Here is a 25864-nt window from a genome sequence, read left to right as displayed (position 1 = left end):
GGAATTTTGAAGCTGGCATTTTCAGGTGGTCAGATTCATTGCATCAAAATATAATGCAAATTAGTGCATATTTAATTAGATAATAGCCTAATTAGCATATTTAAACATAAAATATAGAAAACTTGTAATACATTTTTTTCTCCAATTCATACGAGTAATCATCTGATAAAGTTTCATATTGATATCTGCAAGTTAAAAAAAACCCTATTCACCTACAGTGTCTCGTCTTATTTGTGGGATTGCTGTTATGAAAGGGTTAATTATTACCCCATATTGGGTTTGTTTCAATAAGGGCAGTGTTAAGGCAGTCCAATGTGAATGTTTTTCAGGTAATATAAGCAATTTGGTACATTTTGTAACATTATTCACAGTAATATTAGGTGTCTTTAGTTTTTTGTCATAATTTGCATTTATGGGACAATAAAGGCTGAAAATCTGAAAAAGCTCAAGTGATATCACCGGGCATCGTCTGAAATCTTGAAGACTTGCCTAAAATCTATCAGATAAAGCAAAAAAAAGAACTTTATCAAAGAAATCTGGGTTCAACCCCACGGCTCCCGGACTACCAAAGGTGCGTGAGAGGAACAAAGGCTTTAGGAATGCTTTGAGTACTGTAGGAATGCTTTTTAGTCTCAGGTTACAGTGTTGTAACTTGGCAGTGCATGGCAGGCCCACACACATTCTTCCATTGTGAGTTTGCTATATTTAGTTGCCCGCCACGCACAGTAACTAACAATGACGTGTTTTGGCTAATGATGACCCCCAAACAACTGGGGTCACTGCCAAATATGACAACTATTGTCTTACCGCAGCAGCAGCAGATTTGTTTTGGTCTGGTTGCATAACATCAGACAGAGTAGTAGACAACAAGAGACGACAACCTTTTGCTTATTGTCTTACAGGGGCTCCAGGTAGGATTAAAAGTTTAATTAATCATGGTCCCGAGTCAGCCGATCCTTATGCGAGTCATTAGTAAGTGAACAATGGCTCTCACGACCACTTTCACGGTCCGCTGTCAGAAAACCCCACATGCAACTTTTGACAGCGTCGGACCGAACGAGTGTCATGGGAAACGATTTTCATTTGAAACATTGCTTTACATACCGTATTCATGTTTGTATCAATTGCTGGCATGCCGTGATGAAAAACAGTCTCACAGCGAGTTTATTTGAATAGCATTTTTTCATTACGGTGTAGATTTTGAGACAGGCATGCCACGGGCACCGCGCAAATGACGTCATCCTACCTTGTGCCCCTTTAACTAAACAATTTAATGACCCATGACCATTTTACACAGACACAGTTCGAAGGGGTCTTCAGGACGAATTGCGCCTGAGTAATATGTAAAAGGCCATTCCACCGTCACTGAAAAAACTTTACTTTACTGCACAGTGCCTTTAGTTATACATTATGACTTGTTCATTGCCATTCTGGTAACTGCTATTTTATAACAGAGGGTTTTGCTTGGGGGGTGGGGGTGGGGGTATTTAATTAGGACAATATGAGAAAACACAGGAAGTAAGTGGTAGAAAGAGATGAATTGAAATTAATTGCTTGAAGAATGTCATAGACCGAAACGTCGCAAGTAAAAAAAAAAAAAACCCCTCTGCAAATGTGAACAGTATGTGGGAGCTTCTTTTTCTCTAGAAAGAGATGGGGAAAGATCAGCAAAGGAGCTTCGGCCAGAATCGAACACGGGTCCCTGGAGTAACAGTGCAGTGCCCCAGCTGTAGTAAAGACAATAATCGAGACCACGAGGTCTTACCACTGATGACTATTATTGGACACACACCCAAAGACAGCAACAACTATGCCTGAGTTTGAGTGTACCTTGAATTTAATTGAAACTGCACTGTAAAACATTTTAGCTAGTCAAACGTAAGAAAACTGAATTGCCTGCCTTTTCCAAGTTTTTCAGTCTACTTTTTTCGAGACCTAAGTCAATTCAAGGCTTTCTTAAGTTTAGTTAACTTACAAACGTAAGGCAGCAGGGCAACATACTTTTTTACGTTTAACTGGCTGCAGTGTTTTACAGTGTGGTTAGACACTGTAACATGATGAGTGGAGGTGCAAAACGCACACCAGAAAAGGATGTGCTGGCAACCAGTAAAGTGCCGCAGAAGAAGTGCCGCACACTCCAGAGCTGCATAAAACACGTGAAATAGGGCCGTTTGTCGTGTGTCTTGCAGAGGTGCATTCAACTGTGTGAGCGGTTAGGGCGTCAGGCTTGCATCCCAGAGGTTGCCGGTTCGACTCCCGGCCCACCAGGTTGGTGGGGTGAGTAATCAACCAGTGCTCTCCCCCATCCTCCTCCATGACTGAGGTACTCTGAGCATGGTACCGTCCCACCGCACTGCTCCCCATGGGGCGCCACTGAGGGCTGCCCCCTTGCACGGGTGAGGCATAAATGCAATTTCGTTGTGTGCAGTGTTCACTTGTGTGCTGTGGAGTGCTATGTCACAATGACAATGGGAGTTGGAGTTTCCCAATGGGCTTTCACTTCACTGTTTGGTCGTGTGTCTTGCAAAGGTGCAATCAACTGTGTGAGCCAGATGCGGGACCTGAGGAAGGCCGGGAGGCCGAAACATTGTTACATTAAAAACCTGTTTTATGCAACTCTGGAGTGTGCGGCACTTCTCTCCTCCTGCATAGACACTGTGGTTAGACACTGTAACATGTCATCAGGGCTGGACTGGCCATCTGGCATAGCGGGCATTTGCCGGTGGGCCCCGCACCCTCGTGGGCCCCTATTTTCAGAAATGTAAAAAAAAATACTATAACTTTTTTTGTTACATTTCTGGAAATAGGGGCCCACGAGGGTGCGGGGCCCACCGGTCAGTCAGTTTTGCGTTACTAATTATGAGGGGCGCATCTTGCCACCAGGCAAGGCAGGCAGCCGCTTGGGGCCCCCAAGAACCTAGATAGTGAAGAACAACACAATACTGTACTACAGTAGTTGTGATTTTGGTTCAAATGTTCATTCTTTCGCATTTTCACTTGGGGCCCCACCTGACCCTAGAATCGCCTGAGTGAGGGGGGCCCTTTCGCCCAAAAGTGCCCGGGCCCTATTTCTCCACCAGTTAAGCCCTGCATGTCATCCGCATGGCCTGAGTGACTCCTTCCGCCTTCCTCTGATGTGCTGTACTGATCATCACCTGGCAGCTCTGGGTTTCACCTTTGGCCACACTTTGAGCCGGGTGGATTACTCGCACATTTACATGGAGGAAGGGCCAGACCAGCCGGGGGACCTAAACGGTGTTAGCTGTAGCTTCAGTAGCTGTGGTAGCAGTCTGATAGGTCACAGAGTCCAATCTAAACACTTTCAAGTATTATTAGGGCCGCTGACAGCTGACAGCTGACAAAATCATCTGAAAGGACCCTCTCTCAATACATACAATGCAGGACCTCCCCACCCATAGCCCCCCCAACAATAGAACATAAACAAAACATTAACAAATGTTTGTATGAGTAAGAACCAAACTGCAACTGCACAGTGGAGTGGGAATGGACTTCTACTGTATGAGTTGTATGTGTGTTTGTCTTCCTAGGCTACTTCTATATCCAGTGATTTCAAGCCTTCTGGTCTTTGGAGGACAAACTTCCAGGAACAATGTGGCTGTGCTGAGTCTGCTGTGTTAACATAGTATTTCTTACTCATTCACAATCATTTGTTGATAATTACTTTATTGAATATATAGCGTTTCGAAAGCTTTTAGGGGCAGTTATTCTAAAGCGTTACCCATTTTGTACCAACCACCACCAGTTATCCCTTTCACTTTGGGAAGAACTAACGCTCGTAAAACCAAGGAAAGGGGTAATCTCACGTTTAAATATATGGCAGACTTATGCCTCTGGATGACCAAAACCTAACAAGGATTTAAAGTCGTTGGGAAGACGAGTTGGGAGTGGAGCTGGGAGATACTTGGGAATGTGCTCATGCAGAGCTAATTCTTCATCATCCTGTGCACGTCTGTCTCCTATTCAGTGGTGTAGTCTACGTAGAACGCGGGTATGCGGATTCAAAATTTCAGGGATTTCACTATACCCACTTAAAATTGATTTATCCATTATGTATAATAGCACAAATATATACAGTATACCCACATCAAAAACAAATCAAATATACAGTATACCCACCACAAAACAGTAGACTACACCACTGTCTCCTATTCAGTTTAAAGTCCTTCACAGGGTACATTATAGCAAAGCCAAACTGGCTGAAATATACCCAGGATCAGACGCAAGTTGTAGCAGGTGTTCATTTTCTCCTGCCAATCTCACACATAGTTTTTAGTCTTGTCCCTCATATTTGTCTGGAACGTTTAAAACCTTGATGCATTGAACATACCAATCGAACCAAACCCCTTCACAACAATTTTTGGCATTCCTCTAGATCCAGGCACGGTTACAAAAGCCCAGTCTGACGTCACTGCTCGCGCGCCGCAGGATTCTCTTGGGATGGATATCTCACCCACCTCCTTCCCTCGCCGGATGGTTGGAGGACGTCATGCTCTTTCTTAAATTAGAAAAGATAAAATTCACCCTTTGAGGATCCTTATCTTTTCCCTAACATGTTTCGACAGTACATAGCTTCCATCTTCATCAGAGGGCAACGCCCCTTCAGTACCTCTGCGACCTTCCAAGGGATCCAGGACTAATTTGGGAACCAATGCATTAGTGAACAGACCAAGTAGGTGCCAATCAAGTGTCCCCAAGACTAGCCTGTATGTGAAAGCCCAACTGGGAAACTGCAACTCCCATTGTCATTGTGGCACAGCACACAAATGCACACTGCAAAAATTGATTTTTGCATCACTTGTGCAAGGGGGCCCCCCACCAGCGATACCTTTTTTATCATTATTTTTTTTGTGGTTTTTTATGACTTTATTTGACAGGACAGTTTGAGAGGTGGACAGGAAACGAATGGGCAGAGAGATAGGGAGGGAGGGGTCGGCAAAGGACCCAGGCTGGGAATCGAACCCTGGTCGGCCTCATGACAAACGAGTGCCCATACCGGTTGGCCACGGCAGGGCCCACCAGCGATACCTTTTAGGATAATAATTGGAGTTGGCATATGTTGAGAAAATGTTGAATGTAAACAAAATTAGAATAGCTCCGATCTCAGAAAGTGCTGACTCGAAAAATGCAGCATCACCGGGTACTGGCAAGTCAAGGGTAACGTGAGCAATACAACAGCATATTGAAATTGGCAGAAGTTATCCTTTAAATGACGGAGCGATATGATATCCATCTCGATGTTCTTTGCTGTCGAATGCCTGGCAACGATGACGATAGTTTTAATGGAAATGCACTGTTGTGCAGGGACATGAGGAGTCCTGAACGTCCTGAAATAGCCTCATGTTGTTTGTGTTTGTTCTTAGTATTTTCCCTCATTGTTTCACATTGTTTGATGGCTTATCATGCATGGATGGTCATTCACCTGAAAGGACTTGCGTGCTCACTGCTCACGTGTGTGTGTACGTGTGTGTGTGTGTGTGTGTCTCGGTGTGTGTGTGTGTGTGTGTGTGTGTGTGTGTGTGTGTGTGTGCGTGTGCGTGTGTGTGTGTGTGTGGGTGTATATTTTTCTGTTTGTCTGCATTCTTTCTGATGCCTAAGTTGCAAACAAACCTGCGACTCGGACACCAGAAGAATGACATGTCCTGTGTCATGTGACACATCATGAAGAACATGATGTCCCCAGGCAACAATGGCAACAGGATACACAGGGCTGAGGTGCACGGACAACCATGGCATTAGAATCACCATGCAATTATGTCCACTGTGTCAATGCTATTACTATTGCCCAAGGCAGACCCCACAGGTAGCTTAGGATAGAATGGCAGTGGGTGGGTGTTGTAAGACTCTTATGTATTTTAAGAGTTTCTGCTGTCAGTCACTCAAGAGAAATCCTTAAAATAGGCCTACTCAAAGGTGTTTGACAATTAGATTAAAAAAAACAAAAAAACTTTTGATACCATTAAAAGTTACCTTTTCGTTAGGCCTTACAGGATACAATTGGCCTAATGTGCACGGCATCCTAAAATAAGTTGTTTTTTTTTTCAAACAGACAGTGCTTGTGGTTATTTTTCTTGCTTGCATCACTATTGTGAATATAATAATATGAGAGTCAATCCATCTAAAGCTGATCATCCCACAGGTCTTACTTGTAGGCCTATAGACTATTTGTTGTCAACGTCAGCTGAAGCTGTGCCTCTGCCACCATCATCACAGAGTTGTATCAACTCTACATCAAGTGTGACGTCACGTCGGGAGCAGAGATAAGAAATGAAGCCTTTGATCTGCCTGATCGTTGTCACAGACAAGTTAATAGCTGCTCATGCATGATGTGACAGTGCTGGTGGACGTGGGTGTGTCCCCGCTTTGTAGGAGACCTGACTGACCACTCCCTCAGCTCACCGGCGAGCGGGTGCGCGGTGCGCGAGGGCACCTCCCAGTCGGATGCTGGATGGATACACTTTGAAAATCTCTGCACTGGTGTGAATGAGAACCACTCTGTCAGTGGCCGCGATCACGACAGGTAGGCAATATTTTCGGAGATGTAATACCGGCAACAAGGAAGGAACACACTCTTTCATTGTTATGTAGCCTAGCCTAAGTTATGACAACTTGTCAACAACTATTTAAAAGACTTACTCAACTTGGCATGCATCACGTACCTCTTCATGTAGCGCTATAAGCTAAATTGGATAAAAACAGTTAACCACTTGTTTAGTGCTTGTTTAGCTATCACGAGTTGCTGCTGAAATTGTAAAAAGACTTGGCCTAGACTTATTGGCCTGCTTGAAATATCAAATAGTTTATCTGCGATGAAAACTTTGAACCATCATGTTGATTTTGATCATCACCATGCTGTAGCCTAGTAGTTGCAACTTACTGATTTTGTCTTTACGGATTGGGTTGCCTAAACTAAAAGTATGTTAGACATGTAAATGACCAATCCGTTGGTTTATTACAGGGGAAGAACGATGGGCACCATGGCGCGCACGCGGCGGCAGGTGCACTTTTCGCTTGCAGTTATTTTCTTCTGTTGCACAGGTGGGTAATTTCCATTCCCTTTTGTCTTACTTGAGGAGTAATGATGGAGGAAAACGAAGAGTCTTAAATTCTCTCTCTCTCTCTCTCTCTCTCTCTCTCTCTCTCTCTCTCTCTCTCTCTCTCTCTCTCTCTCTCTCTCTCTCTCTCTCTCTCTCTCTCTTCTTTATCTTTACTAATATTTTTATTTTCCCCTCCCTGACTATTCCTGTGTTATTTGTGTCTTGAAATGTTCATGTTGGCATTTCTTTATTTGTGTATTTATGTAAGCTACTGGATACATACCTGAATTTCCCCCTGGGGATTAATGAAGTTACTCTACTCTACTCTACTCTTCTCTTCTCTTCTCTCTCTCTCTCTCTCTCTCTCTCTCTCTCTCTCTCTCTCTCTCTCTCTCTCTCTCTCTCTCTCTCTCTCTCTCTCTCTCTCTCTCTCTCTCTCTCTAGATGCCCAGCGGGTGTTTAGAATTGATCCTCATACTGGAAGCACAAACGGAGCGACAAGAATCACCATAAAAGGGGAAGGTGAGAAAGTTCTGGAAATCTATCATGTAGGCCCCATGTGCACCGTTTACACAGCAATTGAAAGTGAATGAACAGAATGTTGCTGTCAATTGAGTAATATTTCAGCTACATGCAGGATACACTCAGAAACCTGTGTGTGCAAAGTAGTAAGACTGAAAACAAATAACTTGGCTGTGTTAATCCCTGGTAGGTTTTGCCCAGGAGAATCAGTTTTCACTGAACCCCGAGGATGCTGACTTTGGGAACAGTGTGACTCTTGTGTCCAAGACCCGGTCTTTTCCTTGCGATGTGGAGCGGGACTCCACCCATGCCAACCAGATCTTGTGCTACACAAGGTAGGCCTACAACAATGGAAACCGCCCCCCACATAAAAATAAGCCTTTGTTTGACTTTATTAGATTTTTAAAAAGTATTTGTAAATAGCTTTAAATACATGAAATACCTGTGTAAAACACTTTTTTACATGGATGTACGGTAATTTTGGTTAAGGACATCATGCACACCCACTGTATATATTTCTGCTTTTCTAAATAATGGATCAATCAAAGTGGGAATACTGAAATCCCTGACATTTTGAAGTGGGTATACTGCATATACCTGCGTTCTACGTAGACTATAGGCCTAACTGTGCACACCATACCTCTACAAGTTAGATACAGTATATCCTTCATTCCTTTCTTAGGGCCATGCCTCGCGATGACTACCACATCCGCGTCAGTGTGGATGGGAAGCCGATTCCCACCAGCCGACTCTGCAATGGCTGGTACACTCACTACATCTGCAGTTTCTATGTAAGTAAAATGTACTGCACAAACCATGTGATATGATATACTATACAGATCATTATAACCTACTGTATTACTATGTCGTTAACATACTGCACAAACTATGTGATAAGTACTGTACAGACGATATAGGCCTACTGTATTAGGCATCAGATCATATGACTTCATAGTTAAGTCTAGTTGTCCAATGTTTGAAGGAGAATTCCTGCCAATTTCAACATGCCGTTGAAATACTCACGCACGCTATCCTCATCCTTATGCAACACCAGCAGACACTGTGTATGACACAGCAATAACTTTTGAGAGTATGTTGAAACGTTTTATTTTTTAATAAAGATGTTAAGAAACTATGCCCCTATTAATATGGTCAGAATTTTTGAAAGTGTTGAACAAGAAAGTGCAGTGTTGCAAGATACTGTCAAGTTTATACAAATGTGAGCATTACAGCCACATGTTGAAATTGGCAGGATGTCTCCCTACTGTGATGGTTACACGTATGGGAATAAATACTCCATTGTAACAAATGCGTTTTAGCCCGCCAAATAGGATATTTTTAAAGCTTGCTTTTTTTTATATCTGGATTTCAAAAATCTGCTACGTGGAAACGGAAGGCCAAAACCAATGTAACCAGGAGAAAAAAAATATCCACATTCAAAAATATCCTACTAAGTGGAACAAGCTCCTAAGTATTAAGATAGTAATAGCAGGGCATACTAAATACCAAATAAATAAATGCATTCAATTTATTGTGATTAGTCAAACGTAACAACAGCACAACTTCATTAAGGTCATAAGACATTAAGGTCAGAGATCAAGCATTATTAAGAAGAAATGGCCAATGTCAGCCGCTTTGATACTAGTAATCAGGAGGCGCCTCCTATTTGTTGTTTTATGGCAAAACATTACCTGTGTAGTCATACAGCATTTAGCATTTTGCAACAGTTTCAGTGCTGTGTAATGCAATGCAATGCCTTAATTAATGTGTGAATCATTTTTCTGACTAACTTCAGACTCGATGGTGGGCCACTCCTTCAATTCACAGTATTGGTCCCTTCACCGGGACGCCAGGTAAGAATGCTCAGCTATCCATTAACCTTACTAAAAAGGTAGTACTGCAAGATTCACTGGCTTTGTCATTCCATAATTTAGCAATAGCGTGATATAATTTCAAGGCATTGGTGGCCAACAAGAAGGCCCTCATATTTCTAAGAAGTGTTGCAATATAAGTTGAACACATTATGGTAGCATGCTGCATGGATGTTAAAAAAAAATTAAAAATAAATAAATAAATAAATATATATTCCTTTAATATTAACAATGCTGTCTATGTTTCAAAAAGGTTATTGTGGTAGGATATGCTTACCGGTGGGCTGAAACGTCTGTCTCTCATGCAAACCCACTTAAAGAAAAACAAGAATTACAGTTGTAGAGAGTCACAGAGTGAGGCTTTTCTTTTACTGGTTCATGCACAGGACTGCTGGGTAGCGTAATGACACTCACTTCCATTAATCTCACTGCCTTAAGATGTTACTCCCTTGCTTTTGTCATTCCACTATGGAGTAACAGTGTGATATTCAAAAAAAAATGTTGAAGGCCGTGACAGACATTATGCCTGTATGCCACCACGAGTGAGAGCTGTGAGAGAACTTGAATACAAGGCAGCATGCTGTTCAGCACCACTTGTGATTGATTGCTTGACCACACACCCTGCAGGTACCTTGATTCAGATGTGGGGTCGAATCTTCACGGATGTCTACGGGAGCAACACAGACACAAGCACCAACGGCCTCAACGTCAGATTCCTGAGGTGACACAAACTACAGTAGTAGTAGTTACAGGAGTAGTTACAGTTATTTCCTTGACTTCTCATGAACGCTTTCCACAGGTTGAAATGCATGGTACATTTTGCTGCATGCACTGGTTGCTGTGAAGTGTAGCCATCACAATCACCAACAAGTCTGAATAAATAAAGGCAGAAAAAATAATTATTTGACTGAGCTGTGTTTCTCATGTATGAGATTTTCCTGATTAATGAGGAATATCCAAATTTTCAACCTCAACATGAATTTATGAAACTATTGTCACCATTGTTGGAAAACTCTGTAATGTGTACTGTATACTTCCCTATATATTACATTGTTGCTTTTGCCAACTACAGGCCTGTTTTTGTATTGCAGGGCCTACATGGGCGGGATGCCCTGTGAACTGCTGAAGCCCAACTCTGATGATCTGTGAGTCGCTTTTACACACTTGGGGTTTGACTTTGATGATATTGGAATTGTCCTTTTACTAATAAACAGTATAGGAGAAAGTACATATATAAGACTGTCTTTTGAAATGTGAGACTTTCAAGTCACCGACAGTTGCCACTACTGTCCACATACAGGGAATATCATGGAAAGTCATAGATAATAAATAATTACTATAGAGTTTAATATTGTAACTGTAATAATCATTATGGTAGTTGTTATGCAATTAGAAACCAACATTAAGTTATTGACATGAATACGCTTGTTATGAATGAAAGTTATGATCTTAACAACTAAACGTCCATCCTCCTCTGTGCAGCTATGGCATACAGCTAGATTCTGAGACCAGCAGGAATGGCCGCATGAACTGCTCAATGACTGGAACATACATCGGTAAGGACCTTCAAATATTCCTGTTTGACAGCAACACAAGTCAGACACTAGACAATGCCACCAAAATTATTACATTACATTACATTACATTTCACTTAGCTGACGCTTTCATTTGTTCAAAGCGACTTACAACTATTATGTGTCAGGGTATTGGTTACAGTCCCTGGAGCAATGTGAGGTTAGGTGCCTTGCTCAAGGGCACTTCAGCCATGGATGGAGATGTAAGGAGAGGTCAGGGGAGATTCGAACTGCCAACCCCTAGATTGAAAGCTCAACTCTCTAACCACTAGGCCACGGCTGCTCAAAATGACTTAACAGATGAATCACCACACATTTGTGACCACCGCAGTATTCCAATCACAGCGATATTCCACTGCATAGATGTTTATTTCATAAGTGTAGCAAATTTCATATACGTTTTGGCTGACTCTATTGCAAAGTGAATACAAGGGAAGCCCCATGGAACAATGGAGGGTTAGATTACATGACATTTAGAAGGTGCTTTTGTCCAAAGCTACTCTCACTCAAAGGCATAATCAGTAGTTCACAGTATAATCCTCCTTGTTGGAAAGACTGCTGTTCAGGGTATGTGCAGGTGCCCCAGTCATGGCATTGAATTAATATTAATATTCTTGTCAATCTAATAATCCTGTACAGTATGTCGCGGTCACAGAGTATTCAGACCAGGCAGGGTTAATACATAAGATCAGGGTTAGGATTTTTAATGAAGGAAACCTATTACGATGCCTTGCTGAGTGGGAAACCTGAGACTGTGGGGGAGAGTTGGACATTTCATCTCCCCACCCACTCTTCCTAACTTTCACTGAAATCGAACCTGCTACTTTCCAATCCCAGTACCAGCTCTTTTACCTCAACCACAGCTGCTCCATCAAAAGCTTGATGCACAGTGTCATCGATATAGCTTTGCGTTGTATACAGTATGCCTGAATATTCTGATTTGTATCGGAGCACTTCATCAAGAGTTTTTGCAACTGGACAAGATTTCAGCAACTGGATGTCTTCAAAAAGAAATTCTTACTTACAACTTAACTCTTTCGACAACAACTGTATAATGTATTAACCCTTCATTTCCCCCTGGTGATTAGTAAAGGACTTAGTAACTCTACCCATGTTTAGAGGAGCTAGAGCAGTGACACTTCATTGATCCAGAGGGAGAGTGAGGTAATATGTGGTCAAGGCAGTGGTGTCTGTGTCATAATAGGGCAACGATACGAATACCTGTCTCACCTGAGGCCTCTCCTTCCCTCTTAGGTCATCACAACCTGAGTTACATCCTGGACAGTTCGTATGGAAGGTAACACCACATCTATGGCATTTTCTCTGAAAAGCAAAGTAGGTCAAGTGCCCGAGAATAAAGCATTCTATTAAAACCAATTTCCTGGAGCACTCTGTGACCAAATTCACTCCAGAAGATGTTAAATTGACTTGCTAAGTTGAATTAGCACAGCAACAACAACGGCCACTGTGGACTTCTTGTTTGTTTGTAGTTCTGATTTACAGGTACTATTGCCACCAACTTTGTTGTGTGGCGAGAAGCATCTCATATCTTACGTGTAATGCATCACACACCATTTTGATATTTGCATTTCAGGAGTCAACCTGACGAGAAGGTCTTCTTTGTCTCTGGTTTGAACAAGTTGTCCATGTTCCAGACCTATGCAGGTATAGTATGCGGTGAAACAGAATGAAAACAAGTCATTTATAGGATATTTAGGGTGTAGCTTTTAAATTCTGCTGTGCAACCCCCCACAATGTTGTTAAAAGACAATTTACAACAACAACAACAAAAACTAAAAATATAGTGATTGTATACACAATCTAGATATGGGTAGATGACGGATAGGCAGCAAAAAACATTTTTTTCACAAAACATTGTTTATGAGGGAAAAAAGTATATGTCTACGTAGTGCAGCAATTAATCTTTCAAAAAATCCAAGTGGTCACAATGTTGGTCTATTCATTGATTATTTATTTACGTTGATAAAGCAATTTGCTGAAAATATGTCCTTTGGTGTGACGTTAAGAAATAAATATATTAAGTAATGTAGAAATGGCTTGATGGAGTTTTATGAACATTGTTACACTCTTCATATTTATTGCAATTTTTTAAAGTCTTAATTTAATGAGAAATTACCATTTAAGTATTTTTTTCCCATTAGATGTGAGATTATTAGAAACCTTCGAGGAAAAACAGGGATATCTTTCTTTTAAATGTTCAAAATTGTCCGAATTTATACTAACTTTTCAGGGACGATAATTTGTTCTTCCCTAATGCAATATTCAGTGTTTATCAAACATATTGTTTAGCTCAAACAATTATTTGAGCGTTTAAAACATGTCACACCGTAGGACATTCATGTCACGCTAAAGGACAGAAATGCAAAACTGAGCCAGAAACAAATATATCAACATGATTATTTTGTCTTTTGATCATAATATAATGTTGTAGTCAATATGGACCTACACTTTACACTTATAAGTCTTTGAATCGTCGATTATCAGCCTATCGTAACTCTTAATGACAGCCATGCGGTCATTAAATGTAACCTGCAGAGCTCATAAGACTCATACTGAAGTGTGACCTTGGCATGACCATCACACTTTTGTAGGTATGCTATGACTGTCACACCATTGAACCTGTAGTGTGTAGTGGCCAGTGCCTGTTTGGTATCTCAAGCTGGACAGCACATTTATGCTGTACATTGAGCTCTCCACAGCATACTTTATTCATCTATACTCCTCTATATACTCTCTCACTGATCTTTCCTTCACTGTTACCGTTATATTTTATGGTTTCAAAGCACCATTAATTACATTTTATATCATTTGACAGTATCTAAAATCAACAGCAAATATTCATCAACAATGCATCAAAGTATAAATTCCAAAGGCCAATAAAGGAATAAGTAATTTGAATACACAATATTTATCTAGTCAAACAACACAACAAAATAGATATGTACTACCAGTTGTTTTAAAAGCTATTTCTCAAATATCTAGTCCATTGGTGTGACCTGTTTGTCCTTTGGTGTGATACTCCAAAGTGTCACACCATAGGACTTTTATCATCACAACATAGGACTTTTACCATCACACCATAGGACTTTTGAGCTTTTGAGTTAATTTAAAGCCATGTCGTTGCCAACTGAAATACAATTTCACCTTTAGTAAGATGCATTTTCATACATCTACATATGAAAAAAATATGAAAAATATACACTATTGTCAAAATGTATTTTATGGCTGTCACACCAAAGGACTACAAAATTAATACATCTTGTGGTAGCAAAACATAATTGATTGACTGAAGAACTCTGAGAGAAAAATCTAAAATCCACCCTTGCCATTGGCTTCTTAAGGGTCTAAAGTCACAATTTATGTACCGCTGGAGCTTTAACAATAGATAATTATCCACAGAATTAACCAAAAATATGATGTCACACCACAGGACATAGTTTTCTGCGACAAAGTTTCATAAGTCCATACGGTCTCAGAAAACAGGGAAAAAATTAAGCATTGCCACTTGCTAAAATAGACACCTTGAAAAACATGCCAGGGTTCTTTAGACAAATGACTGAGCTTTGATTATTTATTTAAAAATGTTTTAATATGGAGAACCAGGCTTGCCTCAGTCACACCATAGGACAAATGTGACATTTGACTCAAAATTAAGTATACTTATTTAAGCTCTGTATTTATTACACATTACTTTTTCACAACAACGACATTAGTTTAATCATTTAAAGCATTGATAATTTTGAAAGCATGAATTTACTTAATTTTAAGAGCCTGCGACAGCAAAATTTACACGTCACGTCATCTACCCATATCTGAAAACAGGCCCTAATACTGTATTATGATCTCTGTTTTCATGATTTGATCCTCAGAGGTGACAGGAATCTCCCCGTCCGAGGGCAGTGTCCTGGGGGGCACACTCCTGACCATCAGGGGGCGCCACTTTGATGAAACTGATAAGCCAGTGGAGGTTTTGGTTGGAGGTAAGTCATCATCTGGAGAAATAGAGAGAGATGCTGTGTAATATTATATATATATATATATATACATAAATACACATAAAAAACAGACTCAATCAGTCATGGAGTATGTGTGTTGTTGTCACGGAGTATGTGTCTTGTTGACAACAGCCTTCTGTCATTGTCATTGTTCCCTTGTAGTCTGTGCACACTGTTGTTATCATGGCTACCCTGGTTGTCAGCAGAGGAAGAGATTGTAGGAGTGAAGAGCCAGGTAGCAGTGCCACTGATTGAACCCCTGTTATGTCTTGTCTTCTCCATGGTGCCACCAGGTCAGAAATGCAAGGTGATGAGTGTGAGTGATGACAAGATCACGTGCAGGACGCCCAGACACACATGGACCAACATGACCGTCTTCCCAGGTGACGACTGACAGACTGACAGCTCTGATGCACTTCAGTAGTGTAATACAAGTACCACCTTGTGTGTGTGTGTGTGTATGTGTGTGTGTGTGTGTGTGTGTGTGTGTGTGTGTGTGTGTGTGTGTGTGTGTGTGTGTGTGTGTGAGAGTGTGTGTGTGCCTGCATGCGTGCCTGCGCGCGTGTGTGTACTGTATTTGTGTGTACAGGTTTTGCGTGTGAAGTGTACTATGTGTGTTGTCTTCTATTGTCTTGTCGGGTGATTGACTCTGAGTGAACGCCTCAAGTCATATCAGTCAGTGTGAAGATGCCGTACATGATTGCATGTAAGCGACAGAGAGGCCTGTCTGTCATTCATGACGTGTTGATGGGTATTCTATTGTTCCCTCTTGATGTGAACTACACAATTCTGCTGAGTCACAGAGACACACCAGTCACAGTCATGGGTAAGCGGTTAGGGCATCAGACTTGTAGCCCAAAGGTTGCCGGTTTGACTCCCAACCTGCCAGGTTGGTGGGGGGAGTAATTAACCAGTGCTCTTCCCCATCCTCCTCCATGACTGATGTACCCTGAGCATGGTACCGTACCACCGCACTGCTCCTTGGGGGGCCATTGAGGGTTGCCCTCTTGCACGGGCGAGGCATAGATGCAATTTCGTTGTGTGCAGTGTGCAGTGTTCAGTTTATGTAGTTTCATAAAAAATCTTCAGGTGCTCATCGGTATCCAAAAATGAAAACTTAGGAACAGACAGAGGGGGTCCGTTTAAAAGTCCTTTATTTTTACATGGATATGGACATCAAGCCAACGCGTTTCGGCTTGATGTCCATGTAAAAAAAAGGACTTCTAACGCATCGGCTTGTTGTCTATTAATAATTATTAATTATTGTAAAGGAAAAATACTTAAAAGAATATACCTGTAAGTGATAAACAACTATCACTGTGGCAATGGCAATCACAGCCCTGTTAAAGGAAAAACCTAGAAAATGACTTGTTTCTGTTGGTCAGACCTTAATCAATGTAATTTATGAATATCAATGCAAAAGTCTTGCAGTGGTGCAAGCATAATGCAATTATGAATGTTGTATACAGCACACTTAACTATTTCTTCTTCAACAATTTAGTCAACCATACGTTTTAGACTCTGCATGATTAATCACACACTTTTCCAGAGGGAATATATATATATATATGCTTGAACTAATAATGAAGCCCATTGGTAAACAAAACAAACATTTATTTTAGATTTGTAGCATTAATCATGTTTAGGATTTAGACGCTACATGATGTATCACACAGATTATCACAGAGAAAACACTGCTCACGGGTTCATTTCTGGAAAGCGTAGTTGTTAGCAGTTAGCAACTTCGGTGGTTGCCAATGGGAAACTGCATTGCACAACCAAGAAAGTAGCTAACATAGTTAGCAACTACATTTTCCAGAAATGCACCCCAGCCTTGAAATGAATAGCACCAGAACTACACAACTAAAGGGCTTTGTTTTGTTTTATACTTTTCTTTACATCCTTGGATGCTTACGCTTACGTACAAACACGCACACACACACACACACACACACACACACACACACACACACACACACACACACACACACACACACACACACACACACACACACACACACACACACACACACACACACACACACACACTTACATGCGGCGCACACACACACGCACACACACATACACACATACCATCCCCAACACACACACACAAACACCCCATCCCACATCCATCATACATACACACCCAGGTGGTCGAGGTGTTAAGATGGAGCTGTGGAACGTGTCTCGGCCCAGTAATGTGGAGGACATCTTGGGTTACGACTCCAGCATGGCCGACTACTCTCTGCACTGGTTGGACACCCTGAGGCACGAGTACCCCATCGAGATCCACCAGTTTGCCGCCAAGCTATCGGGCTTCTTCGTTCCCATGGACACCGATCGCTATCGCTTCTACATCAAGGGAGACGACCGCTACCAGCTCTACCTCAGTCTCACCGGCAGACCTGAAGACAAGGTACTATATAGGCCTACACAGCAACCCCCCTCCAAACACACACACACACGCACCAGGGGTGGAACTTAATTTTTTTCTTCACCAGTCACTGTGGCAGGTAGATTTTAAAATCTACCAGTCACTAGCTATTTTTACCAGTAAAAGTGAATTGAAAAATGTACCCGTCAGCCCTGAAATTTACCCGTCCTTGGTGGGTGGACAGGTGCTTATATCCATCCCTGTCACACACACACACACACACATGCACACCAACTTCCCCGACGACAGGGTACTAGAGACTATATGTAACCCGACGTATTACTGCGCACTGCATCCCCCTCGGGGGCACGAACTCGCCACCACGTCAATGGGAGTCACAGCACAATACCGCTGGACTAAAGGACCAGTCCCCCAGCCCAGCGATAGCGATAGCGATAGCGATACTGAACTGATACTGTGCTTCGGGAGGGAGGTTTACTAACATTCCACGCCAACTCTGCTAGTTAGCCTCCGCTACATATATAGATGCCTAAAGCAGAGGTTCTCTTCTCTCTCCCCCTTGTGTTTCCAGAAACTGATCGCCTACAGGAATGGCGTGACCGGCAGCTTCTACTCATCTGAGTCCCAGAAGTCGGAGAGCATGGAGCTGGAGAAGGGCAAGGCGTAAGGCTTCACTATTACTATTTAATATTACTATTACTGTACCATACTACTATACTATACCAATACCAATACCAGTATTAGACTAATAAAGTAATCTAATCCAATCTAATCTAATCTATTCTAATCTAATCTAATCTAATCTAATCTAATCTAATACTGTACCACTATTGTTTACTATTACTATACTGTACCACTATTGTTTACTATTACTGTTACATGGAGCTGGAGAAGGGCAAGGCGTAAGTGTTCACTATTACTATTTAATATTGCTATTACTATATTCTACTACTATACTATACTCTACCACTATTACTATTTAATATTGCTATTACTATATTCTACTACTATTGTTTACTATTACTGCTACTATACTGGACTATTATTGTTTATTAATAGGCCTACTATTATTTAGGGATGGGTGATATGGCAAAAATGTCAATTTGTCAACAATCATTCCATGATTTTTAACTTCGGAGCTAGCCCCCTGGTATGTCATAACTTTTGCCAAATATACCTATGTCTTTTTTTTCAGTCAACTTTTGTTTTTGTTTTTTCGTTAAATCACATTGAGCTGCGTGTCTAATATGAGTTGTGCTATATAGTAAATAGTAGAGATGCACCGGATCCAAGATCCGGTTCCGGATCCGGTAGGCTAATAGGGTTTCTCACAGGGTTCGGATCCGGCTGGATCTTAAGCAGTGGATCCGATGTCCGGCAGTTACCTAAAATTCAGGATATGGTGAATGTCTAGTTTTTACGTAGCCTAGGCTTTTCAGTCAGTCTTTCACAAACCCAATCGCTGCATAGAGTGAAAGCCCTTTGAAAGCGGCCATTGCAGACAACGTAATAAAAAGGGCCTACGTGTGCGAGTAGGCTATGTCTTTCAACCCTTACGTAGGATCCGGTATCCGGTTCCGGATCCGGCAGGATCTTAAGCAGCGGATCCGGTATCCGGCAGGATCCTAAAAATTAGGATACGGTTCATCTCTACTATATAGTAAATAGTAATGATTCTGTGTGTTCTGCTGCAGGTACTACATTGAGGTCCTGCTGGTGGATTATGGCTGGACGGGTTCGGTGCAGGTGGGCGTGTTTAAATGGAAGAGCCCCTACACCAACGCTCAGGCCTTCGAGGCCAGCAACGAGAAACAGGTCCTCTTCAGCAGATACGACATCCTCACAGAGAAACAGGTTGGTAACACCTGATCAACTACACAGGGGTGCGCTTCTCTAATGGGTCGGTCTTCAGCGCACTTTTGTACATCATTAATATCAGCTTTACACGTAGTATGATCTGTTGCTCATGACATGCAATACTAATAAGTTGCACATGTTTTCTGGTTTGATATGACATAGTACACATTTGATCTCCTGATTGACCGTGCTTCATATGACATAGTACACACATAGTACACATTGATATGACATAGTACACACATAGTACACATTGTGTCTGGACTGAGCGTGCTTCATCTACTGCTTGTGTTGTCCAGGTGTTGCGCTTCGATGGCTGGGGTGCCACAAAGGCCGCCGTGAAGGAGGTGCAGACCTTCACCGTGAGCAGTGGCTGTTTCTCCTCCTCCTCATGTGCCTCCACTTTCTACACGCTGGGCTACGGAGCGCAGAGGACTGGTAACAACACACCTTACCATACTCTAATTTACACATAATGAACTCAAACTGTTGTGGCATGGTCCCTGTTATAAATTTGCTGTTACTAGAATAGCAAAGACGAAGTCGTGATGTATTGCTAGTAGTGAACTCTTTTCGGGCGGTGGGATCAATACTGGATATTTTGGGTCATTTTGGGTAAGGTAGCACCAGGGATAATGCACAAATCCTTTGTGTGTGTGTATGTGTGTGTATGTGTGTGTGTGCGTGCGTGCGTGTGTGTGTGTGTGTGTGTGTATGTGTGTGGCCCTGCATGTCTGTGTGTGTTAATATTGTGTTTGGTTCACAGGGCCAGTGGCTGTGAGTGCATCAGCAGATGACATTGCCACTGCTCTAAATGGACTCTGGTCAATTCAGCCCGACTCTGTCTCTGTCACCAAGAGCGATCTGGGCTCGTCAGCGCAATACACTGTGACGTTCAACTCCGAACGAGGTTTGATTCTTAACTTCTACTTGACAGCTATTGTCTGATCTTCATAAGATTTCATTTCTGTCATATTTTCAAAAGTGATCTCTACCTCGCTGATCAGAAGTGACTTGGGTCATCGACTTGGAATCAATTTGATTTTACATGTAAAAGTTTCCACAATACATCTGTTGTCTCTCTGTGGATGATGGAGTAGGGCCTAGATATCTATAATAAACTAATTAACTATTTAGTTAACTATCAAAGGTGTTTTATCATATTAAACTTGTGATTTATCATATTAAAAGCAGTAATGGAACATGCTTGTTGTAAACCTACAGTAAATACGTAGTTATATTGAAGACAGCACTATGGCAAATCCAGTTGAATGGAAAACAGGTCTACACGACAAGCAGCAGGTGAATTCTGTCAGACAGAAAGGCGTGTGTTGTTATGGTGTGTGACACATGACCTATGTGGCCTGCAGGTGATTTCGAAAGCCTGTCCTTCTGGAGTATGGGCAGTGATGTCACAGTGACCGTCACCGAGGCAACCAAAGGGGTGGGGAGCCTGGAGACTTTCACCGTCCTGTGGGGCGGAATCCCATCCGGCCCTATCCTATTCAACGCCTCTGAGGCAGAGGTCTAAACACACACACCATGCACGCACCACACACACACGCACAGACACACACACACGCACACACACCACACACAATCCCATCCGGCCCTATCCCATTCAACGCCTCCGAGGCAGAGGTATGTGCACACACACACACACCACGCACGCATGCAGACACACACACGCACACGTACACGCACACTCCCATCTAGCCCTATCCCATTCAACGCCTCCGAGGCAGAGGTATGTGCACACACACACACACACACACACGCACACACACACAGACACACACACACGCACACACACCACGCACAATCCCATCCGGCCCTATCCCATTCAACGCCTCTGAGACAGAGGTCTGTACACACACCATGCACGCACGCTCGGACACCATGCACACGTACACGCACACGTACACGCACAATCCCATCCGGCCCTATCCCATTCAACGCCTCCGAGTCACACAAACACACCACATACTGAGTTTCAATGTCTCTGCATTCAGACCACGAATATGACATAACACAGTAATCAATCAGAATATTGTACAAACGTGAAAATACATAGATCTGAAAATTATAATACAAATATATTCTTTTCCACTGCGCTGATCCACTGAACACATATTTACTGTACGTAATGTGGATGCAAGTCCAACTACAGGTGCTAGAAAAGCTGCTTTTGTTGCTACAGCATGTATCACATCCCCAAATATCTTACATACTTTCAAATTTTAGCTGCAAAATTACGTAAACGCCATGAGATTTATATATTTGGAAATTACGCGACAGTATATTAATTAGGGGCAGTCATGGGTAAGCGCTTAGGGCGTCAGACTTGTAGCCCAAAGGTTGCCTGTTCGACTGCTGACCTGCCAGGATGGTGAGGGAAGGAATTAACCAGTGCTCTGCCCCATCCTCCTCCATGATTGAGGTACCCTGAGTATGGTGCCGTCCCACTGCACTGCTCCCTTTCGGGCGCCATTGGGGCTGCCCCCTTGCATGGGTAAAGAAATGCAATTTCATTTTGTGCAGTCTGCACTTGTGGAGTGCTGTGTCACAATGACAATGGGAGTTTTCAGGTGTGCTTTCACTCTCCTCATTAATTCTCCTCTATTCTGTTCTGTGCTGTACAGATGTTGGAGGCCCTGATGAAAATGGCCAGTGCTGATTGTCCTGCCAACCTGCTGACTACGGAGAGCATGGCAGTCAAATACAGCAGAAACTACGAGGACGAGCACACTGGGGTAAAAACAAATATTATCTGCTAAATTACTAATTCTAATACTAATACTAAACACCAGCCAACGGACCAAATGCTGGAAAAATTTTAGTTGGACTGGTAGAAAATACTAGTCACTTTTACACACGATTAGTTTGGTTAGTAAGATTAACATCTACTTGCCATTTGGCTGGTGATTAAAAATGAATTCAGAGTCCTGTTTTCTATAATTAGGCCTACTGTATATAAATTAATTTGGGATAAAGACAAGTTTGTAATTACTTTTTAGATTACTTTTTACATTTATTTCGAAGTATACAATGAATACACAAATATAATATAAATGTCAGTGTTTACTTACGTCAGTCTCATGTCCACATACATAATACTGTACACTGTATACAATAAGTAAGCTTATGTATTATGTAATGTACTGTAATGTGCCTGCATTCATACATGTACTGTCAACTAAGTCTATATGTACAGTACTATGTTAATATCTGTATGTTTTATAAGTTTAGACACACTTGGTTGATATCAAACAGGATTTCGCTGACATGTTACACTACTGTACACACACCTATCATTATTATATAGACTATGTATGCTTTCCTCGAGGCGTCTTCAGACATTTCCAGCAGGAAATGAATCTGGGGGAGATTATCATATTGTTTACCATATTCTTCAGGGGCAATGCGAAATCACAATAGGAGTCAAATTTAGCCTCAAGTCACTGAGTGGTGAAACTAAGCCCTCATTATTGTGTACACAATACATATCACTGTTTGGCTTAAATGTGTCTTCTATGACTTCTATGGTTAAGAGCAGATGGTCTTAAAAAGTTAAGTATGTAATTTCAGTTTTTTTATTTTTTAAATAATAAACTAATATGTTGGCCTACTGGTCTGACCAAAGTACAGTACAGAGTACAGGGTTTGACTCCGGCCCGGGTCATTTGCCCATCCTTCCTCGTCTCTCTCTCCCCACTCATTTCCTATCTCTCCTTCACCGTCCTCTCAAAAATAAAGGGAAAAAATGAAGTAAAAGCAAATTAATGGTGTAAATGCTAACACTTAGCTTATTACATAGGTGTTACACCACTTACTCCATTGTACCTAATGAGACCTACAGACCTAACAACGACCTACTTCAAATTTCATCCAACCAGTGTAGAGTCAGCTGATAGCAAGCCAAGCACACAAGTCTACTGGTTACTACTCAGATAAGTTACCTGTGTTGGTAGGAAACTGTGCTTAGTTTCTTTTTTTTAACTTTGAAGTAATTTTACAGTACTTTTGACACTTCTGAATATAGTTATAGGTAAACAGAGAAGTGAAGAGACAAAGACAGGATGCCAATATGGTACGAGGTGAGGAAGTGAACGAGGTGAGCAAGTGTACGAGGTGAGCAAGTGTACGAGGTGAGCAAGTGTACGAGGTGAGCAAGTGTACGAGGTGAGCAAGTGTACGAGGTGAGCAAGTGTACGAGGAGAGCAAGTGTACGAGGTGAGCTAGTGTACGAGGAGAGCAAGAGTAACGTATGGCAGCTAGTAGAGCTTGATGTGACACATTAGTAATCCTCCCTCCTGGAACACCATACACATAGGCTACTGATTTAGCTGATAGCCCAGCTTTACATACCGTATGTATGTTGGTAGTAGCACATATCTAAAAACAATTTGCAGTTGAGAAGGAAGATCTTGCACACCTGCAGGCTAGCTAGGTGTGATTTCTTATCACTCTCGTAAGTCTGTGTTAGTAGACAATCTGTAATCGAATTGTAATGTAATATAATGTAATGTAATGTAATGTAATAGAATGTAATGTAATGTAATTGTAATGTAATGTAATATTACCATTCTGGCAGTTTCCTGAAGACATGGACAACAGGGGGACAGTTGTGGCGGAGACGGAGGCGTACTGCGGGCGTCGGTCCCTCAAGAACCCTGAGATCCTCTTCAGCTCCGAAGACACCACGGAGACCGGCGGGAAGTACGGAGAAGTCAACATCGAGCAGCATACGATGGTGAGAGCTCACTTCTGTTCACTTTAAATATCAATATCGAGCAGCACGCCATGGTGAGGGATCACTACTGTTCACTTTAAAGATCAACATAATAATCTCATTATTATTCTCAGAGTCCAAAAGGAATTCAAATGAAGAGTCGCAATCACTTCAGACTTTATTACTGTATCTGGCAAATGGCAAAACCTGATATAGTAAAGAAGGAAGACCACAAACTTCACAAGCTTCCAGTCTTGACTTATGCCCGCCATGTTTACTGGAACTACAAAGCGTTCATGTGAGAAATGTGAATGTCAAATATACATGGGTTCTAAATTTTGTTTATAACCTGACTGCGCGAACCTAGCTGCGCACAACTCAACCTCTGATTGTTGGAAACCGCTGTCGGTCAAAAAATTAGCTCACGTGGTTGGCTGCCAGTGTCTTGCCCCTCCTCATATCATCATGTTGATAAACACTGAGAACCCATGTATACCTGTAAATACAACAACTTTTCATTCCTCCTCCACAGCTCTGCCTTGCCTACAAAGGAGGCCTGAAGAACGAACTGGGTGTGAAGTTCTCCTACGTCAACTCTCAGGGTGTTAAAGAAGACGTCACTGCCACAGTTCCTCTACCGGCTGCCGACGGATCAGGGTAATTATTATTATTGTTATTATTATTATTATTATTATTATTATTATTATTATTATTATTATTATTATTATTATTATTATTATTATTATTATTATTATTGTTGTTGTTGTTGTTGTTGTTGTTGTTATTATTATTATTGTTATTATTATTATTATTATTATTATTATTATTATTATTATTATTATTATTACTACTATTATTATATTACTGCCACAGTTCCCCTACCGGCTGCCGACGGCTCAGGGTAGGCCAGCATTTTAGCTCTGGCTGCTACAGAGTACACTGAAGTCTTTTTATTTGAATGTCCAGTGAGTGCGTAACATATCTAGGGGTTTAATGTATTAGCAAAGGTTTTTTTGGCCTGTTCGCAAAACTAAAATGCATAAATAAAATACACTGTCACCTCCGAATTGCAGAATTACGGTATTGATGATACCCTATTGATGAATTAATAACTGTGTGTGGGTGTGTGTGCTTGCATGGATGTGTGTGTAACAGGTGGCAGTATGCGTGTGTGGACCTGATGAGTTCGCTGCAGACTACCTATATGGGCAGCAACTACATGATGTCAGAGCTGCATCTCTCCAAGGACGAGGAGGCTGAAATGGAGGAGGACTACTATGTGGACGCAGTTCACCTGGGGAGGATGCCCACCGTCACCAGCAACAGTACGTACTGTAATCAGGGCTGTAACGATACACTGTATCTGTATCTGTAACTCACGATTCATATCACGATTTTTGACCTACGGTTCGATACACCCCATGGTTTTTAAATGTATCTTTTTGATCGTGTATAGGTTTATCGCACTATCACATCATATCATGTGGTTGTTTTCTGGACTGAAGGGTAACAGAGCTTTGAAAGGACATATCACGATACTGCCTTCTTGCATCACGATACAGTATTTTAACTCTGTGTATCACGATTTCTCGGTTCGATACAATATCGTTACAGCCCTAATTGTAATAATAATACATAGGATTTGTAGCCTATAGCACTTTTCTGGATACTCAAAGACGCACTTCAGCCATGGATGGAGGTATAGGGTGGGGTCAGGTGGGATTTGAACCTACAACCCAACCCCCAGATTGAAATACCAACTCCCTAACCACTAGGCCACAGCTCTTCTTCTTCTTCTTCTGCTTCCTCTTCTTCTTCTTCTTCTTCTTCTTCTTCTTC

General features: G+C 41.8%; 1 protein-coding gene across 1 annotated transcript in view; it reads left to right on the top strand.

The window, feature by feature from the left end:
- Positions 1 to 6442: 6442 nt before the first annotated feature.
- Positions 6443 to 25864, top strand: part of LOC134436676 (fibrocystin-L-like) — a 94450-nt gene continuing 75028 nt past the window's right edge. Inside the window, exons 1-23 of the mRNA XM_063185988.1 lie at positions 6443 to 6538; positions 6977 to 7056; positions 7500 to 7577; positions 7768 to 7912; positions 8260 to 8368; positions 9373 to 9430; positions 10076 to 10169; positions 10540 to 10593; positions 10931 to 11004; positions 12277 to 12319; positions 12617 to 12687; positions 14913 to 15023; positions 15332 to 15421; positions 17192 to 17457; positions 18008 to 18099; positions 19131 to 19290; positions 19593 to 19731; positions 20060 to 20203; positions 20664 to 20818; positions 21936 to 22046; positions 23888 to 24046; positions 24558 to 24682; positions 25181 to 25350. Coding sequence (XP_063042058.1) covers positions 6987 to 7056; positions 7500 to 7577; positions 7768 to 7912; positions 8260 to 8368; positions 9373 to 9430; positions 10076 to 10169; positions 10540 to 10593; positions 10931 to 11004; positions 12277 to 12319; positions 12617 to 12687; positions 14913 to 15023; positions 15332 to 15421; positions 17192 to 17457; positions 18008 to 18099; positions 19131 to 19290; positions 19593 to 19731; positions 20060 to 20203; positions 20664 to 20818; positions 21936 to 22046; positions 23888 to 24046; positions 24558 to 24682; positions 25181 to 25350 — 2518 coding nt within the window. The 5' untranslated portion in view covers positions 6443 to 6538; positions 6977 to 6986. The remainder of the gene's footprint in view (positions 6539 to 6976; positions 7057 to 7499; positions 7578 to 7767; positions 7913 to 8259; positions 8369 to 9372; positions 9431 to 10075; positions 10170 to 10539; positions 10594 to 10930; positions 11005 to 12276; positions 12320 to 12616; positions 12688 to 14912; positions 15024 to 15331; positions 15422 to 17191; positions 17458 to 18007; positions 18100 to 19130; positions 19291 to 19592; positions 19732 to 20059; positions 20204 to 20663; positions 20819 to 21935; positions 22047 to 23887; positions 24047 to 24557; positions 24683 to 25180; positions 25351 to 25864) is intronic.

This window comes from Engraulis encrasicolus, chromosome 20, assembly GCF_034702125.1.
Source record: "Engraulis encrasicolus isolate BLACKSEA-1 chromosome 20, IST_EnEncr_1.0, whole genome shotgun sequence".
NCBI lineage: Eukaryota > Metazoa > Chordata > Actinopteri > Clupeiformes > Engraulidae > Engraulis > Engraulis encrasicolus.
The sequence above is the reverse complement of the archived record's forward strand: the minus strand, read 5'-3'. Positions and strand labels throughout refer to the sequence as shown.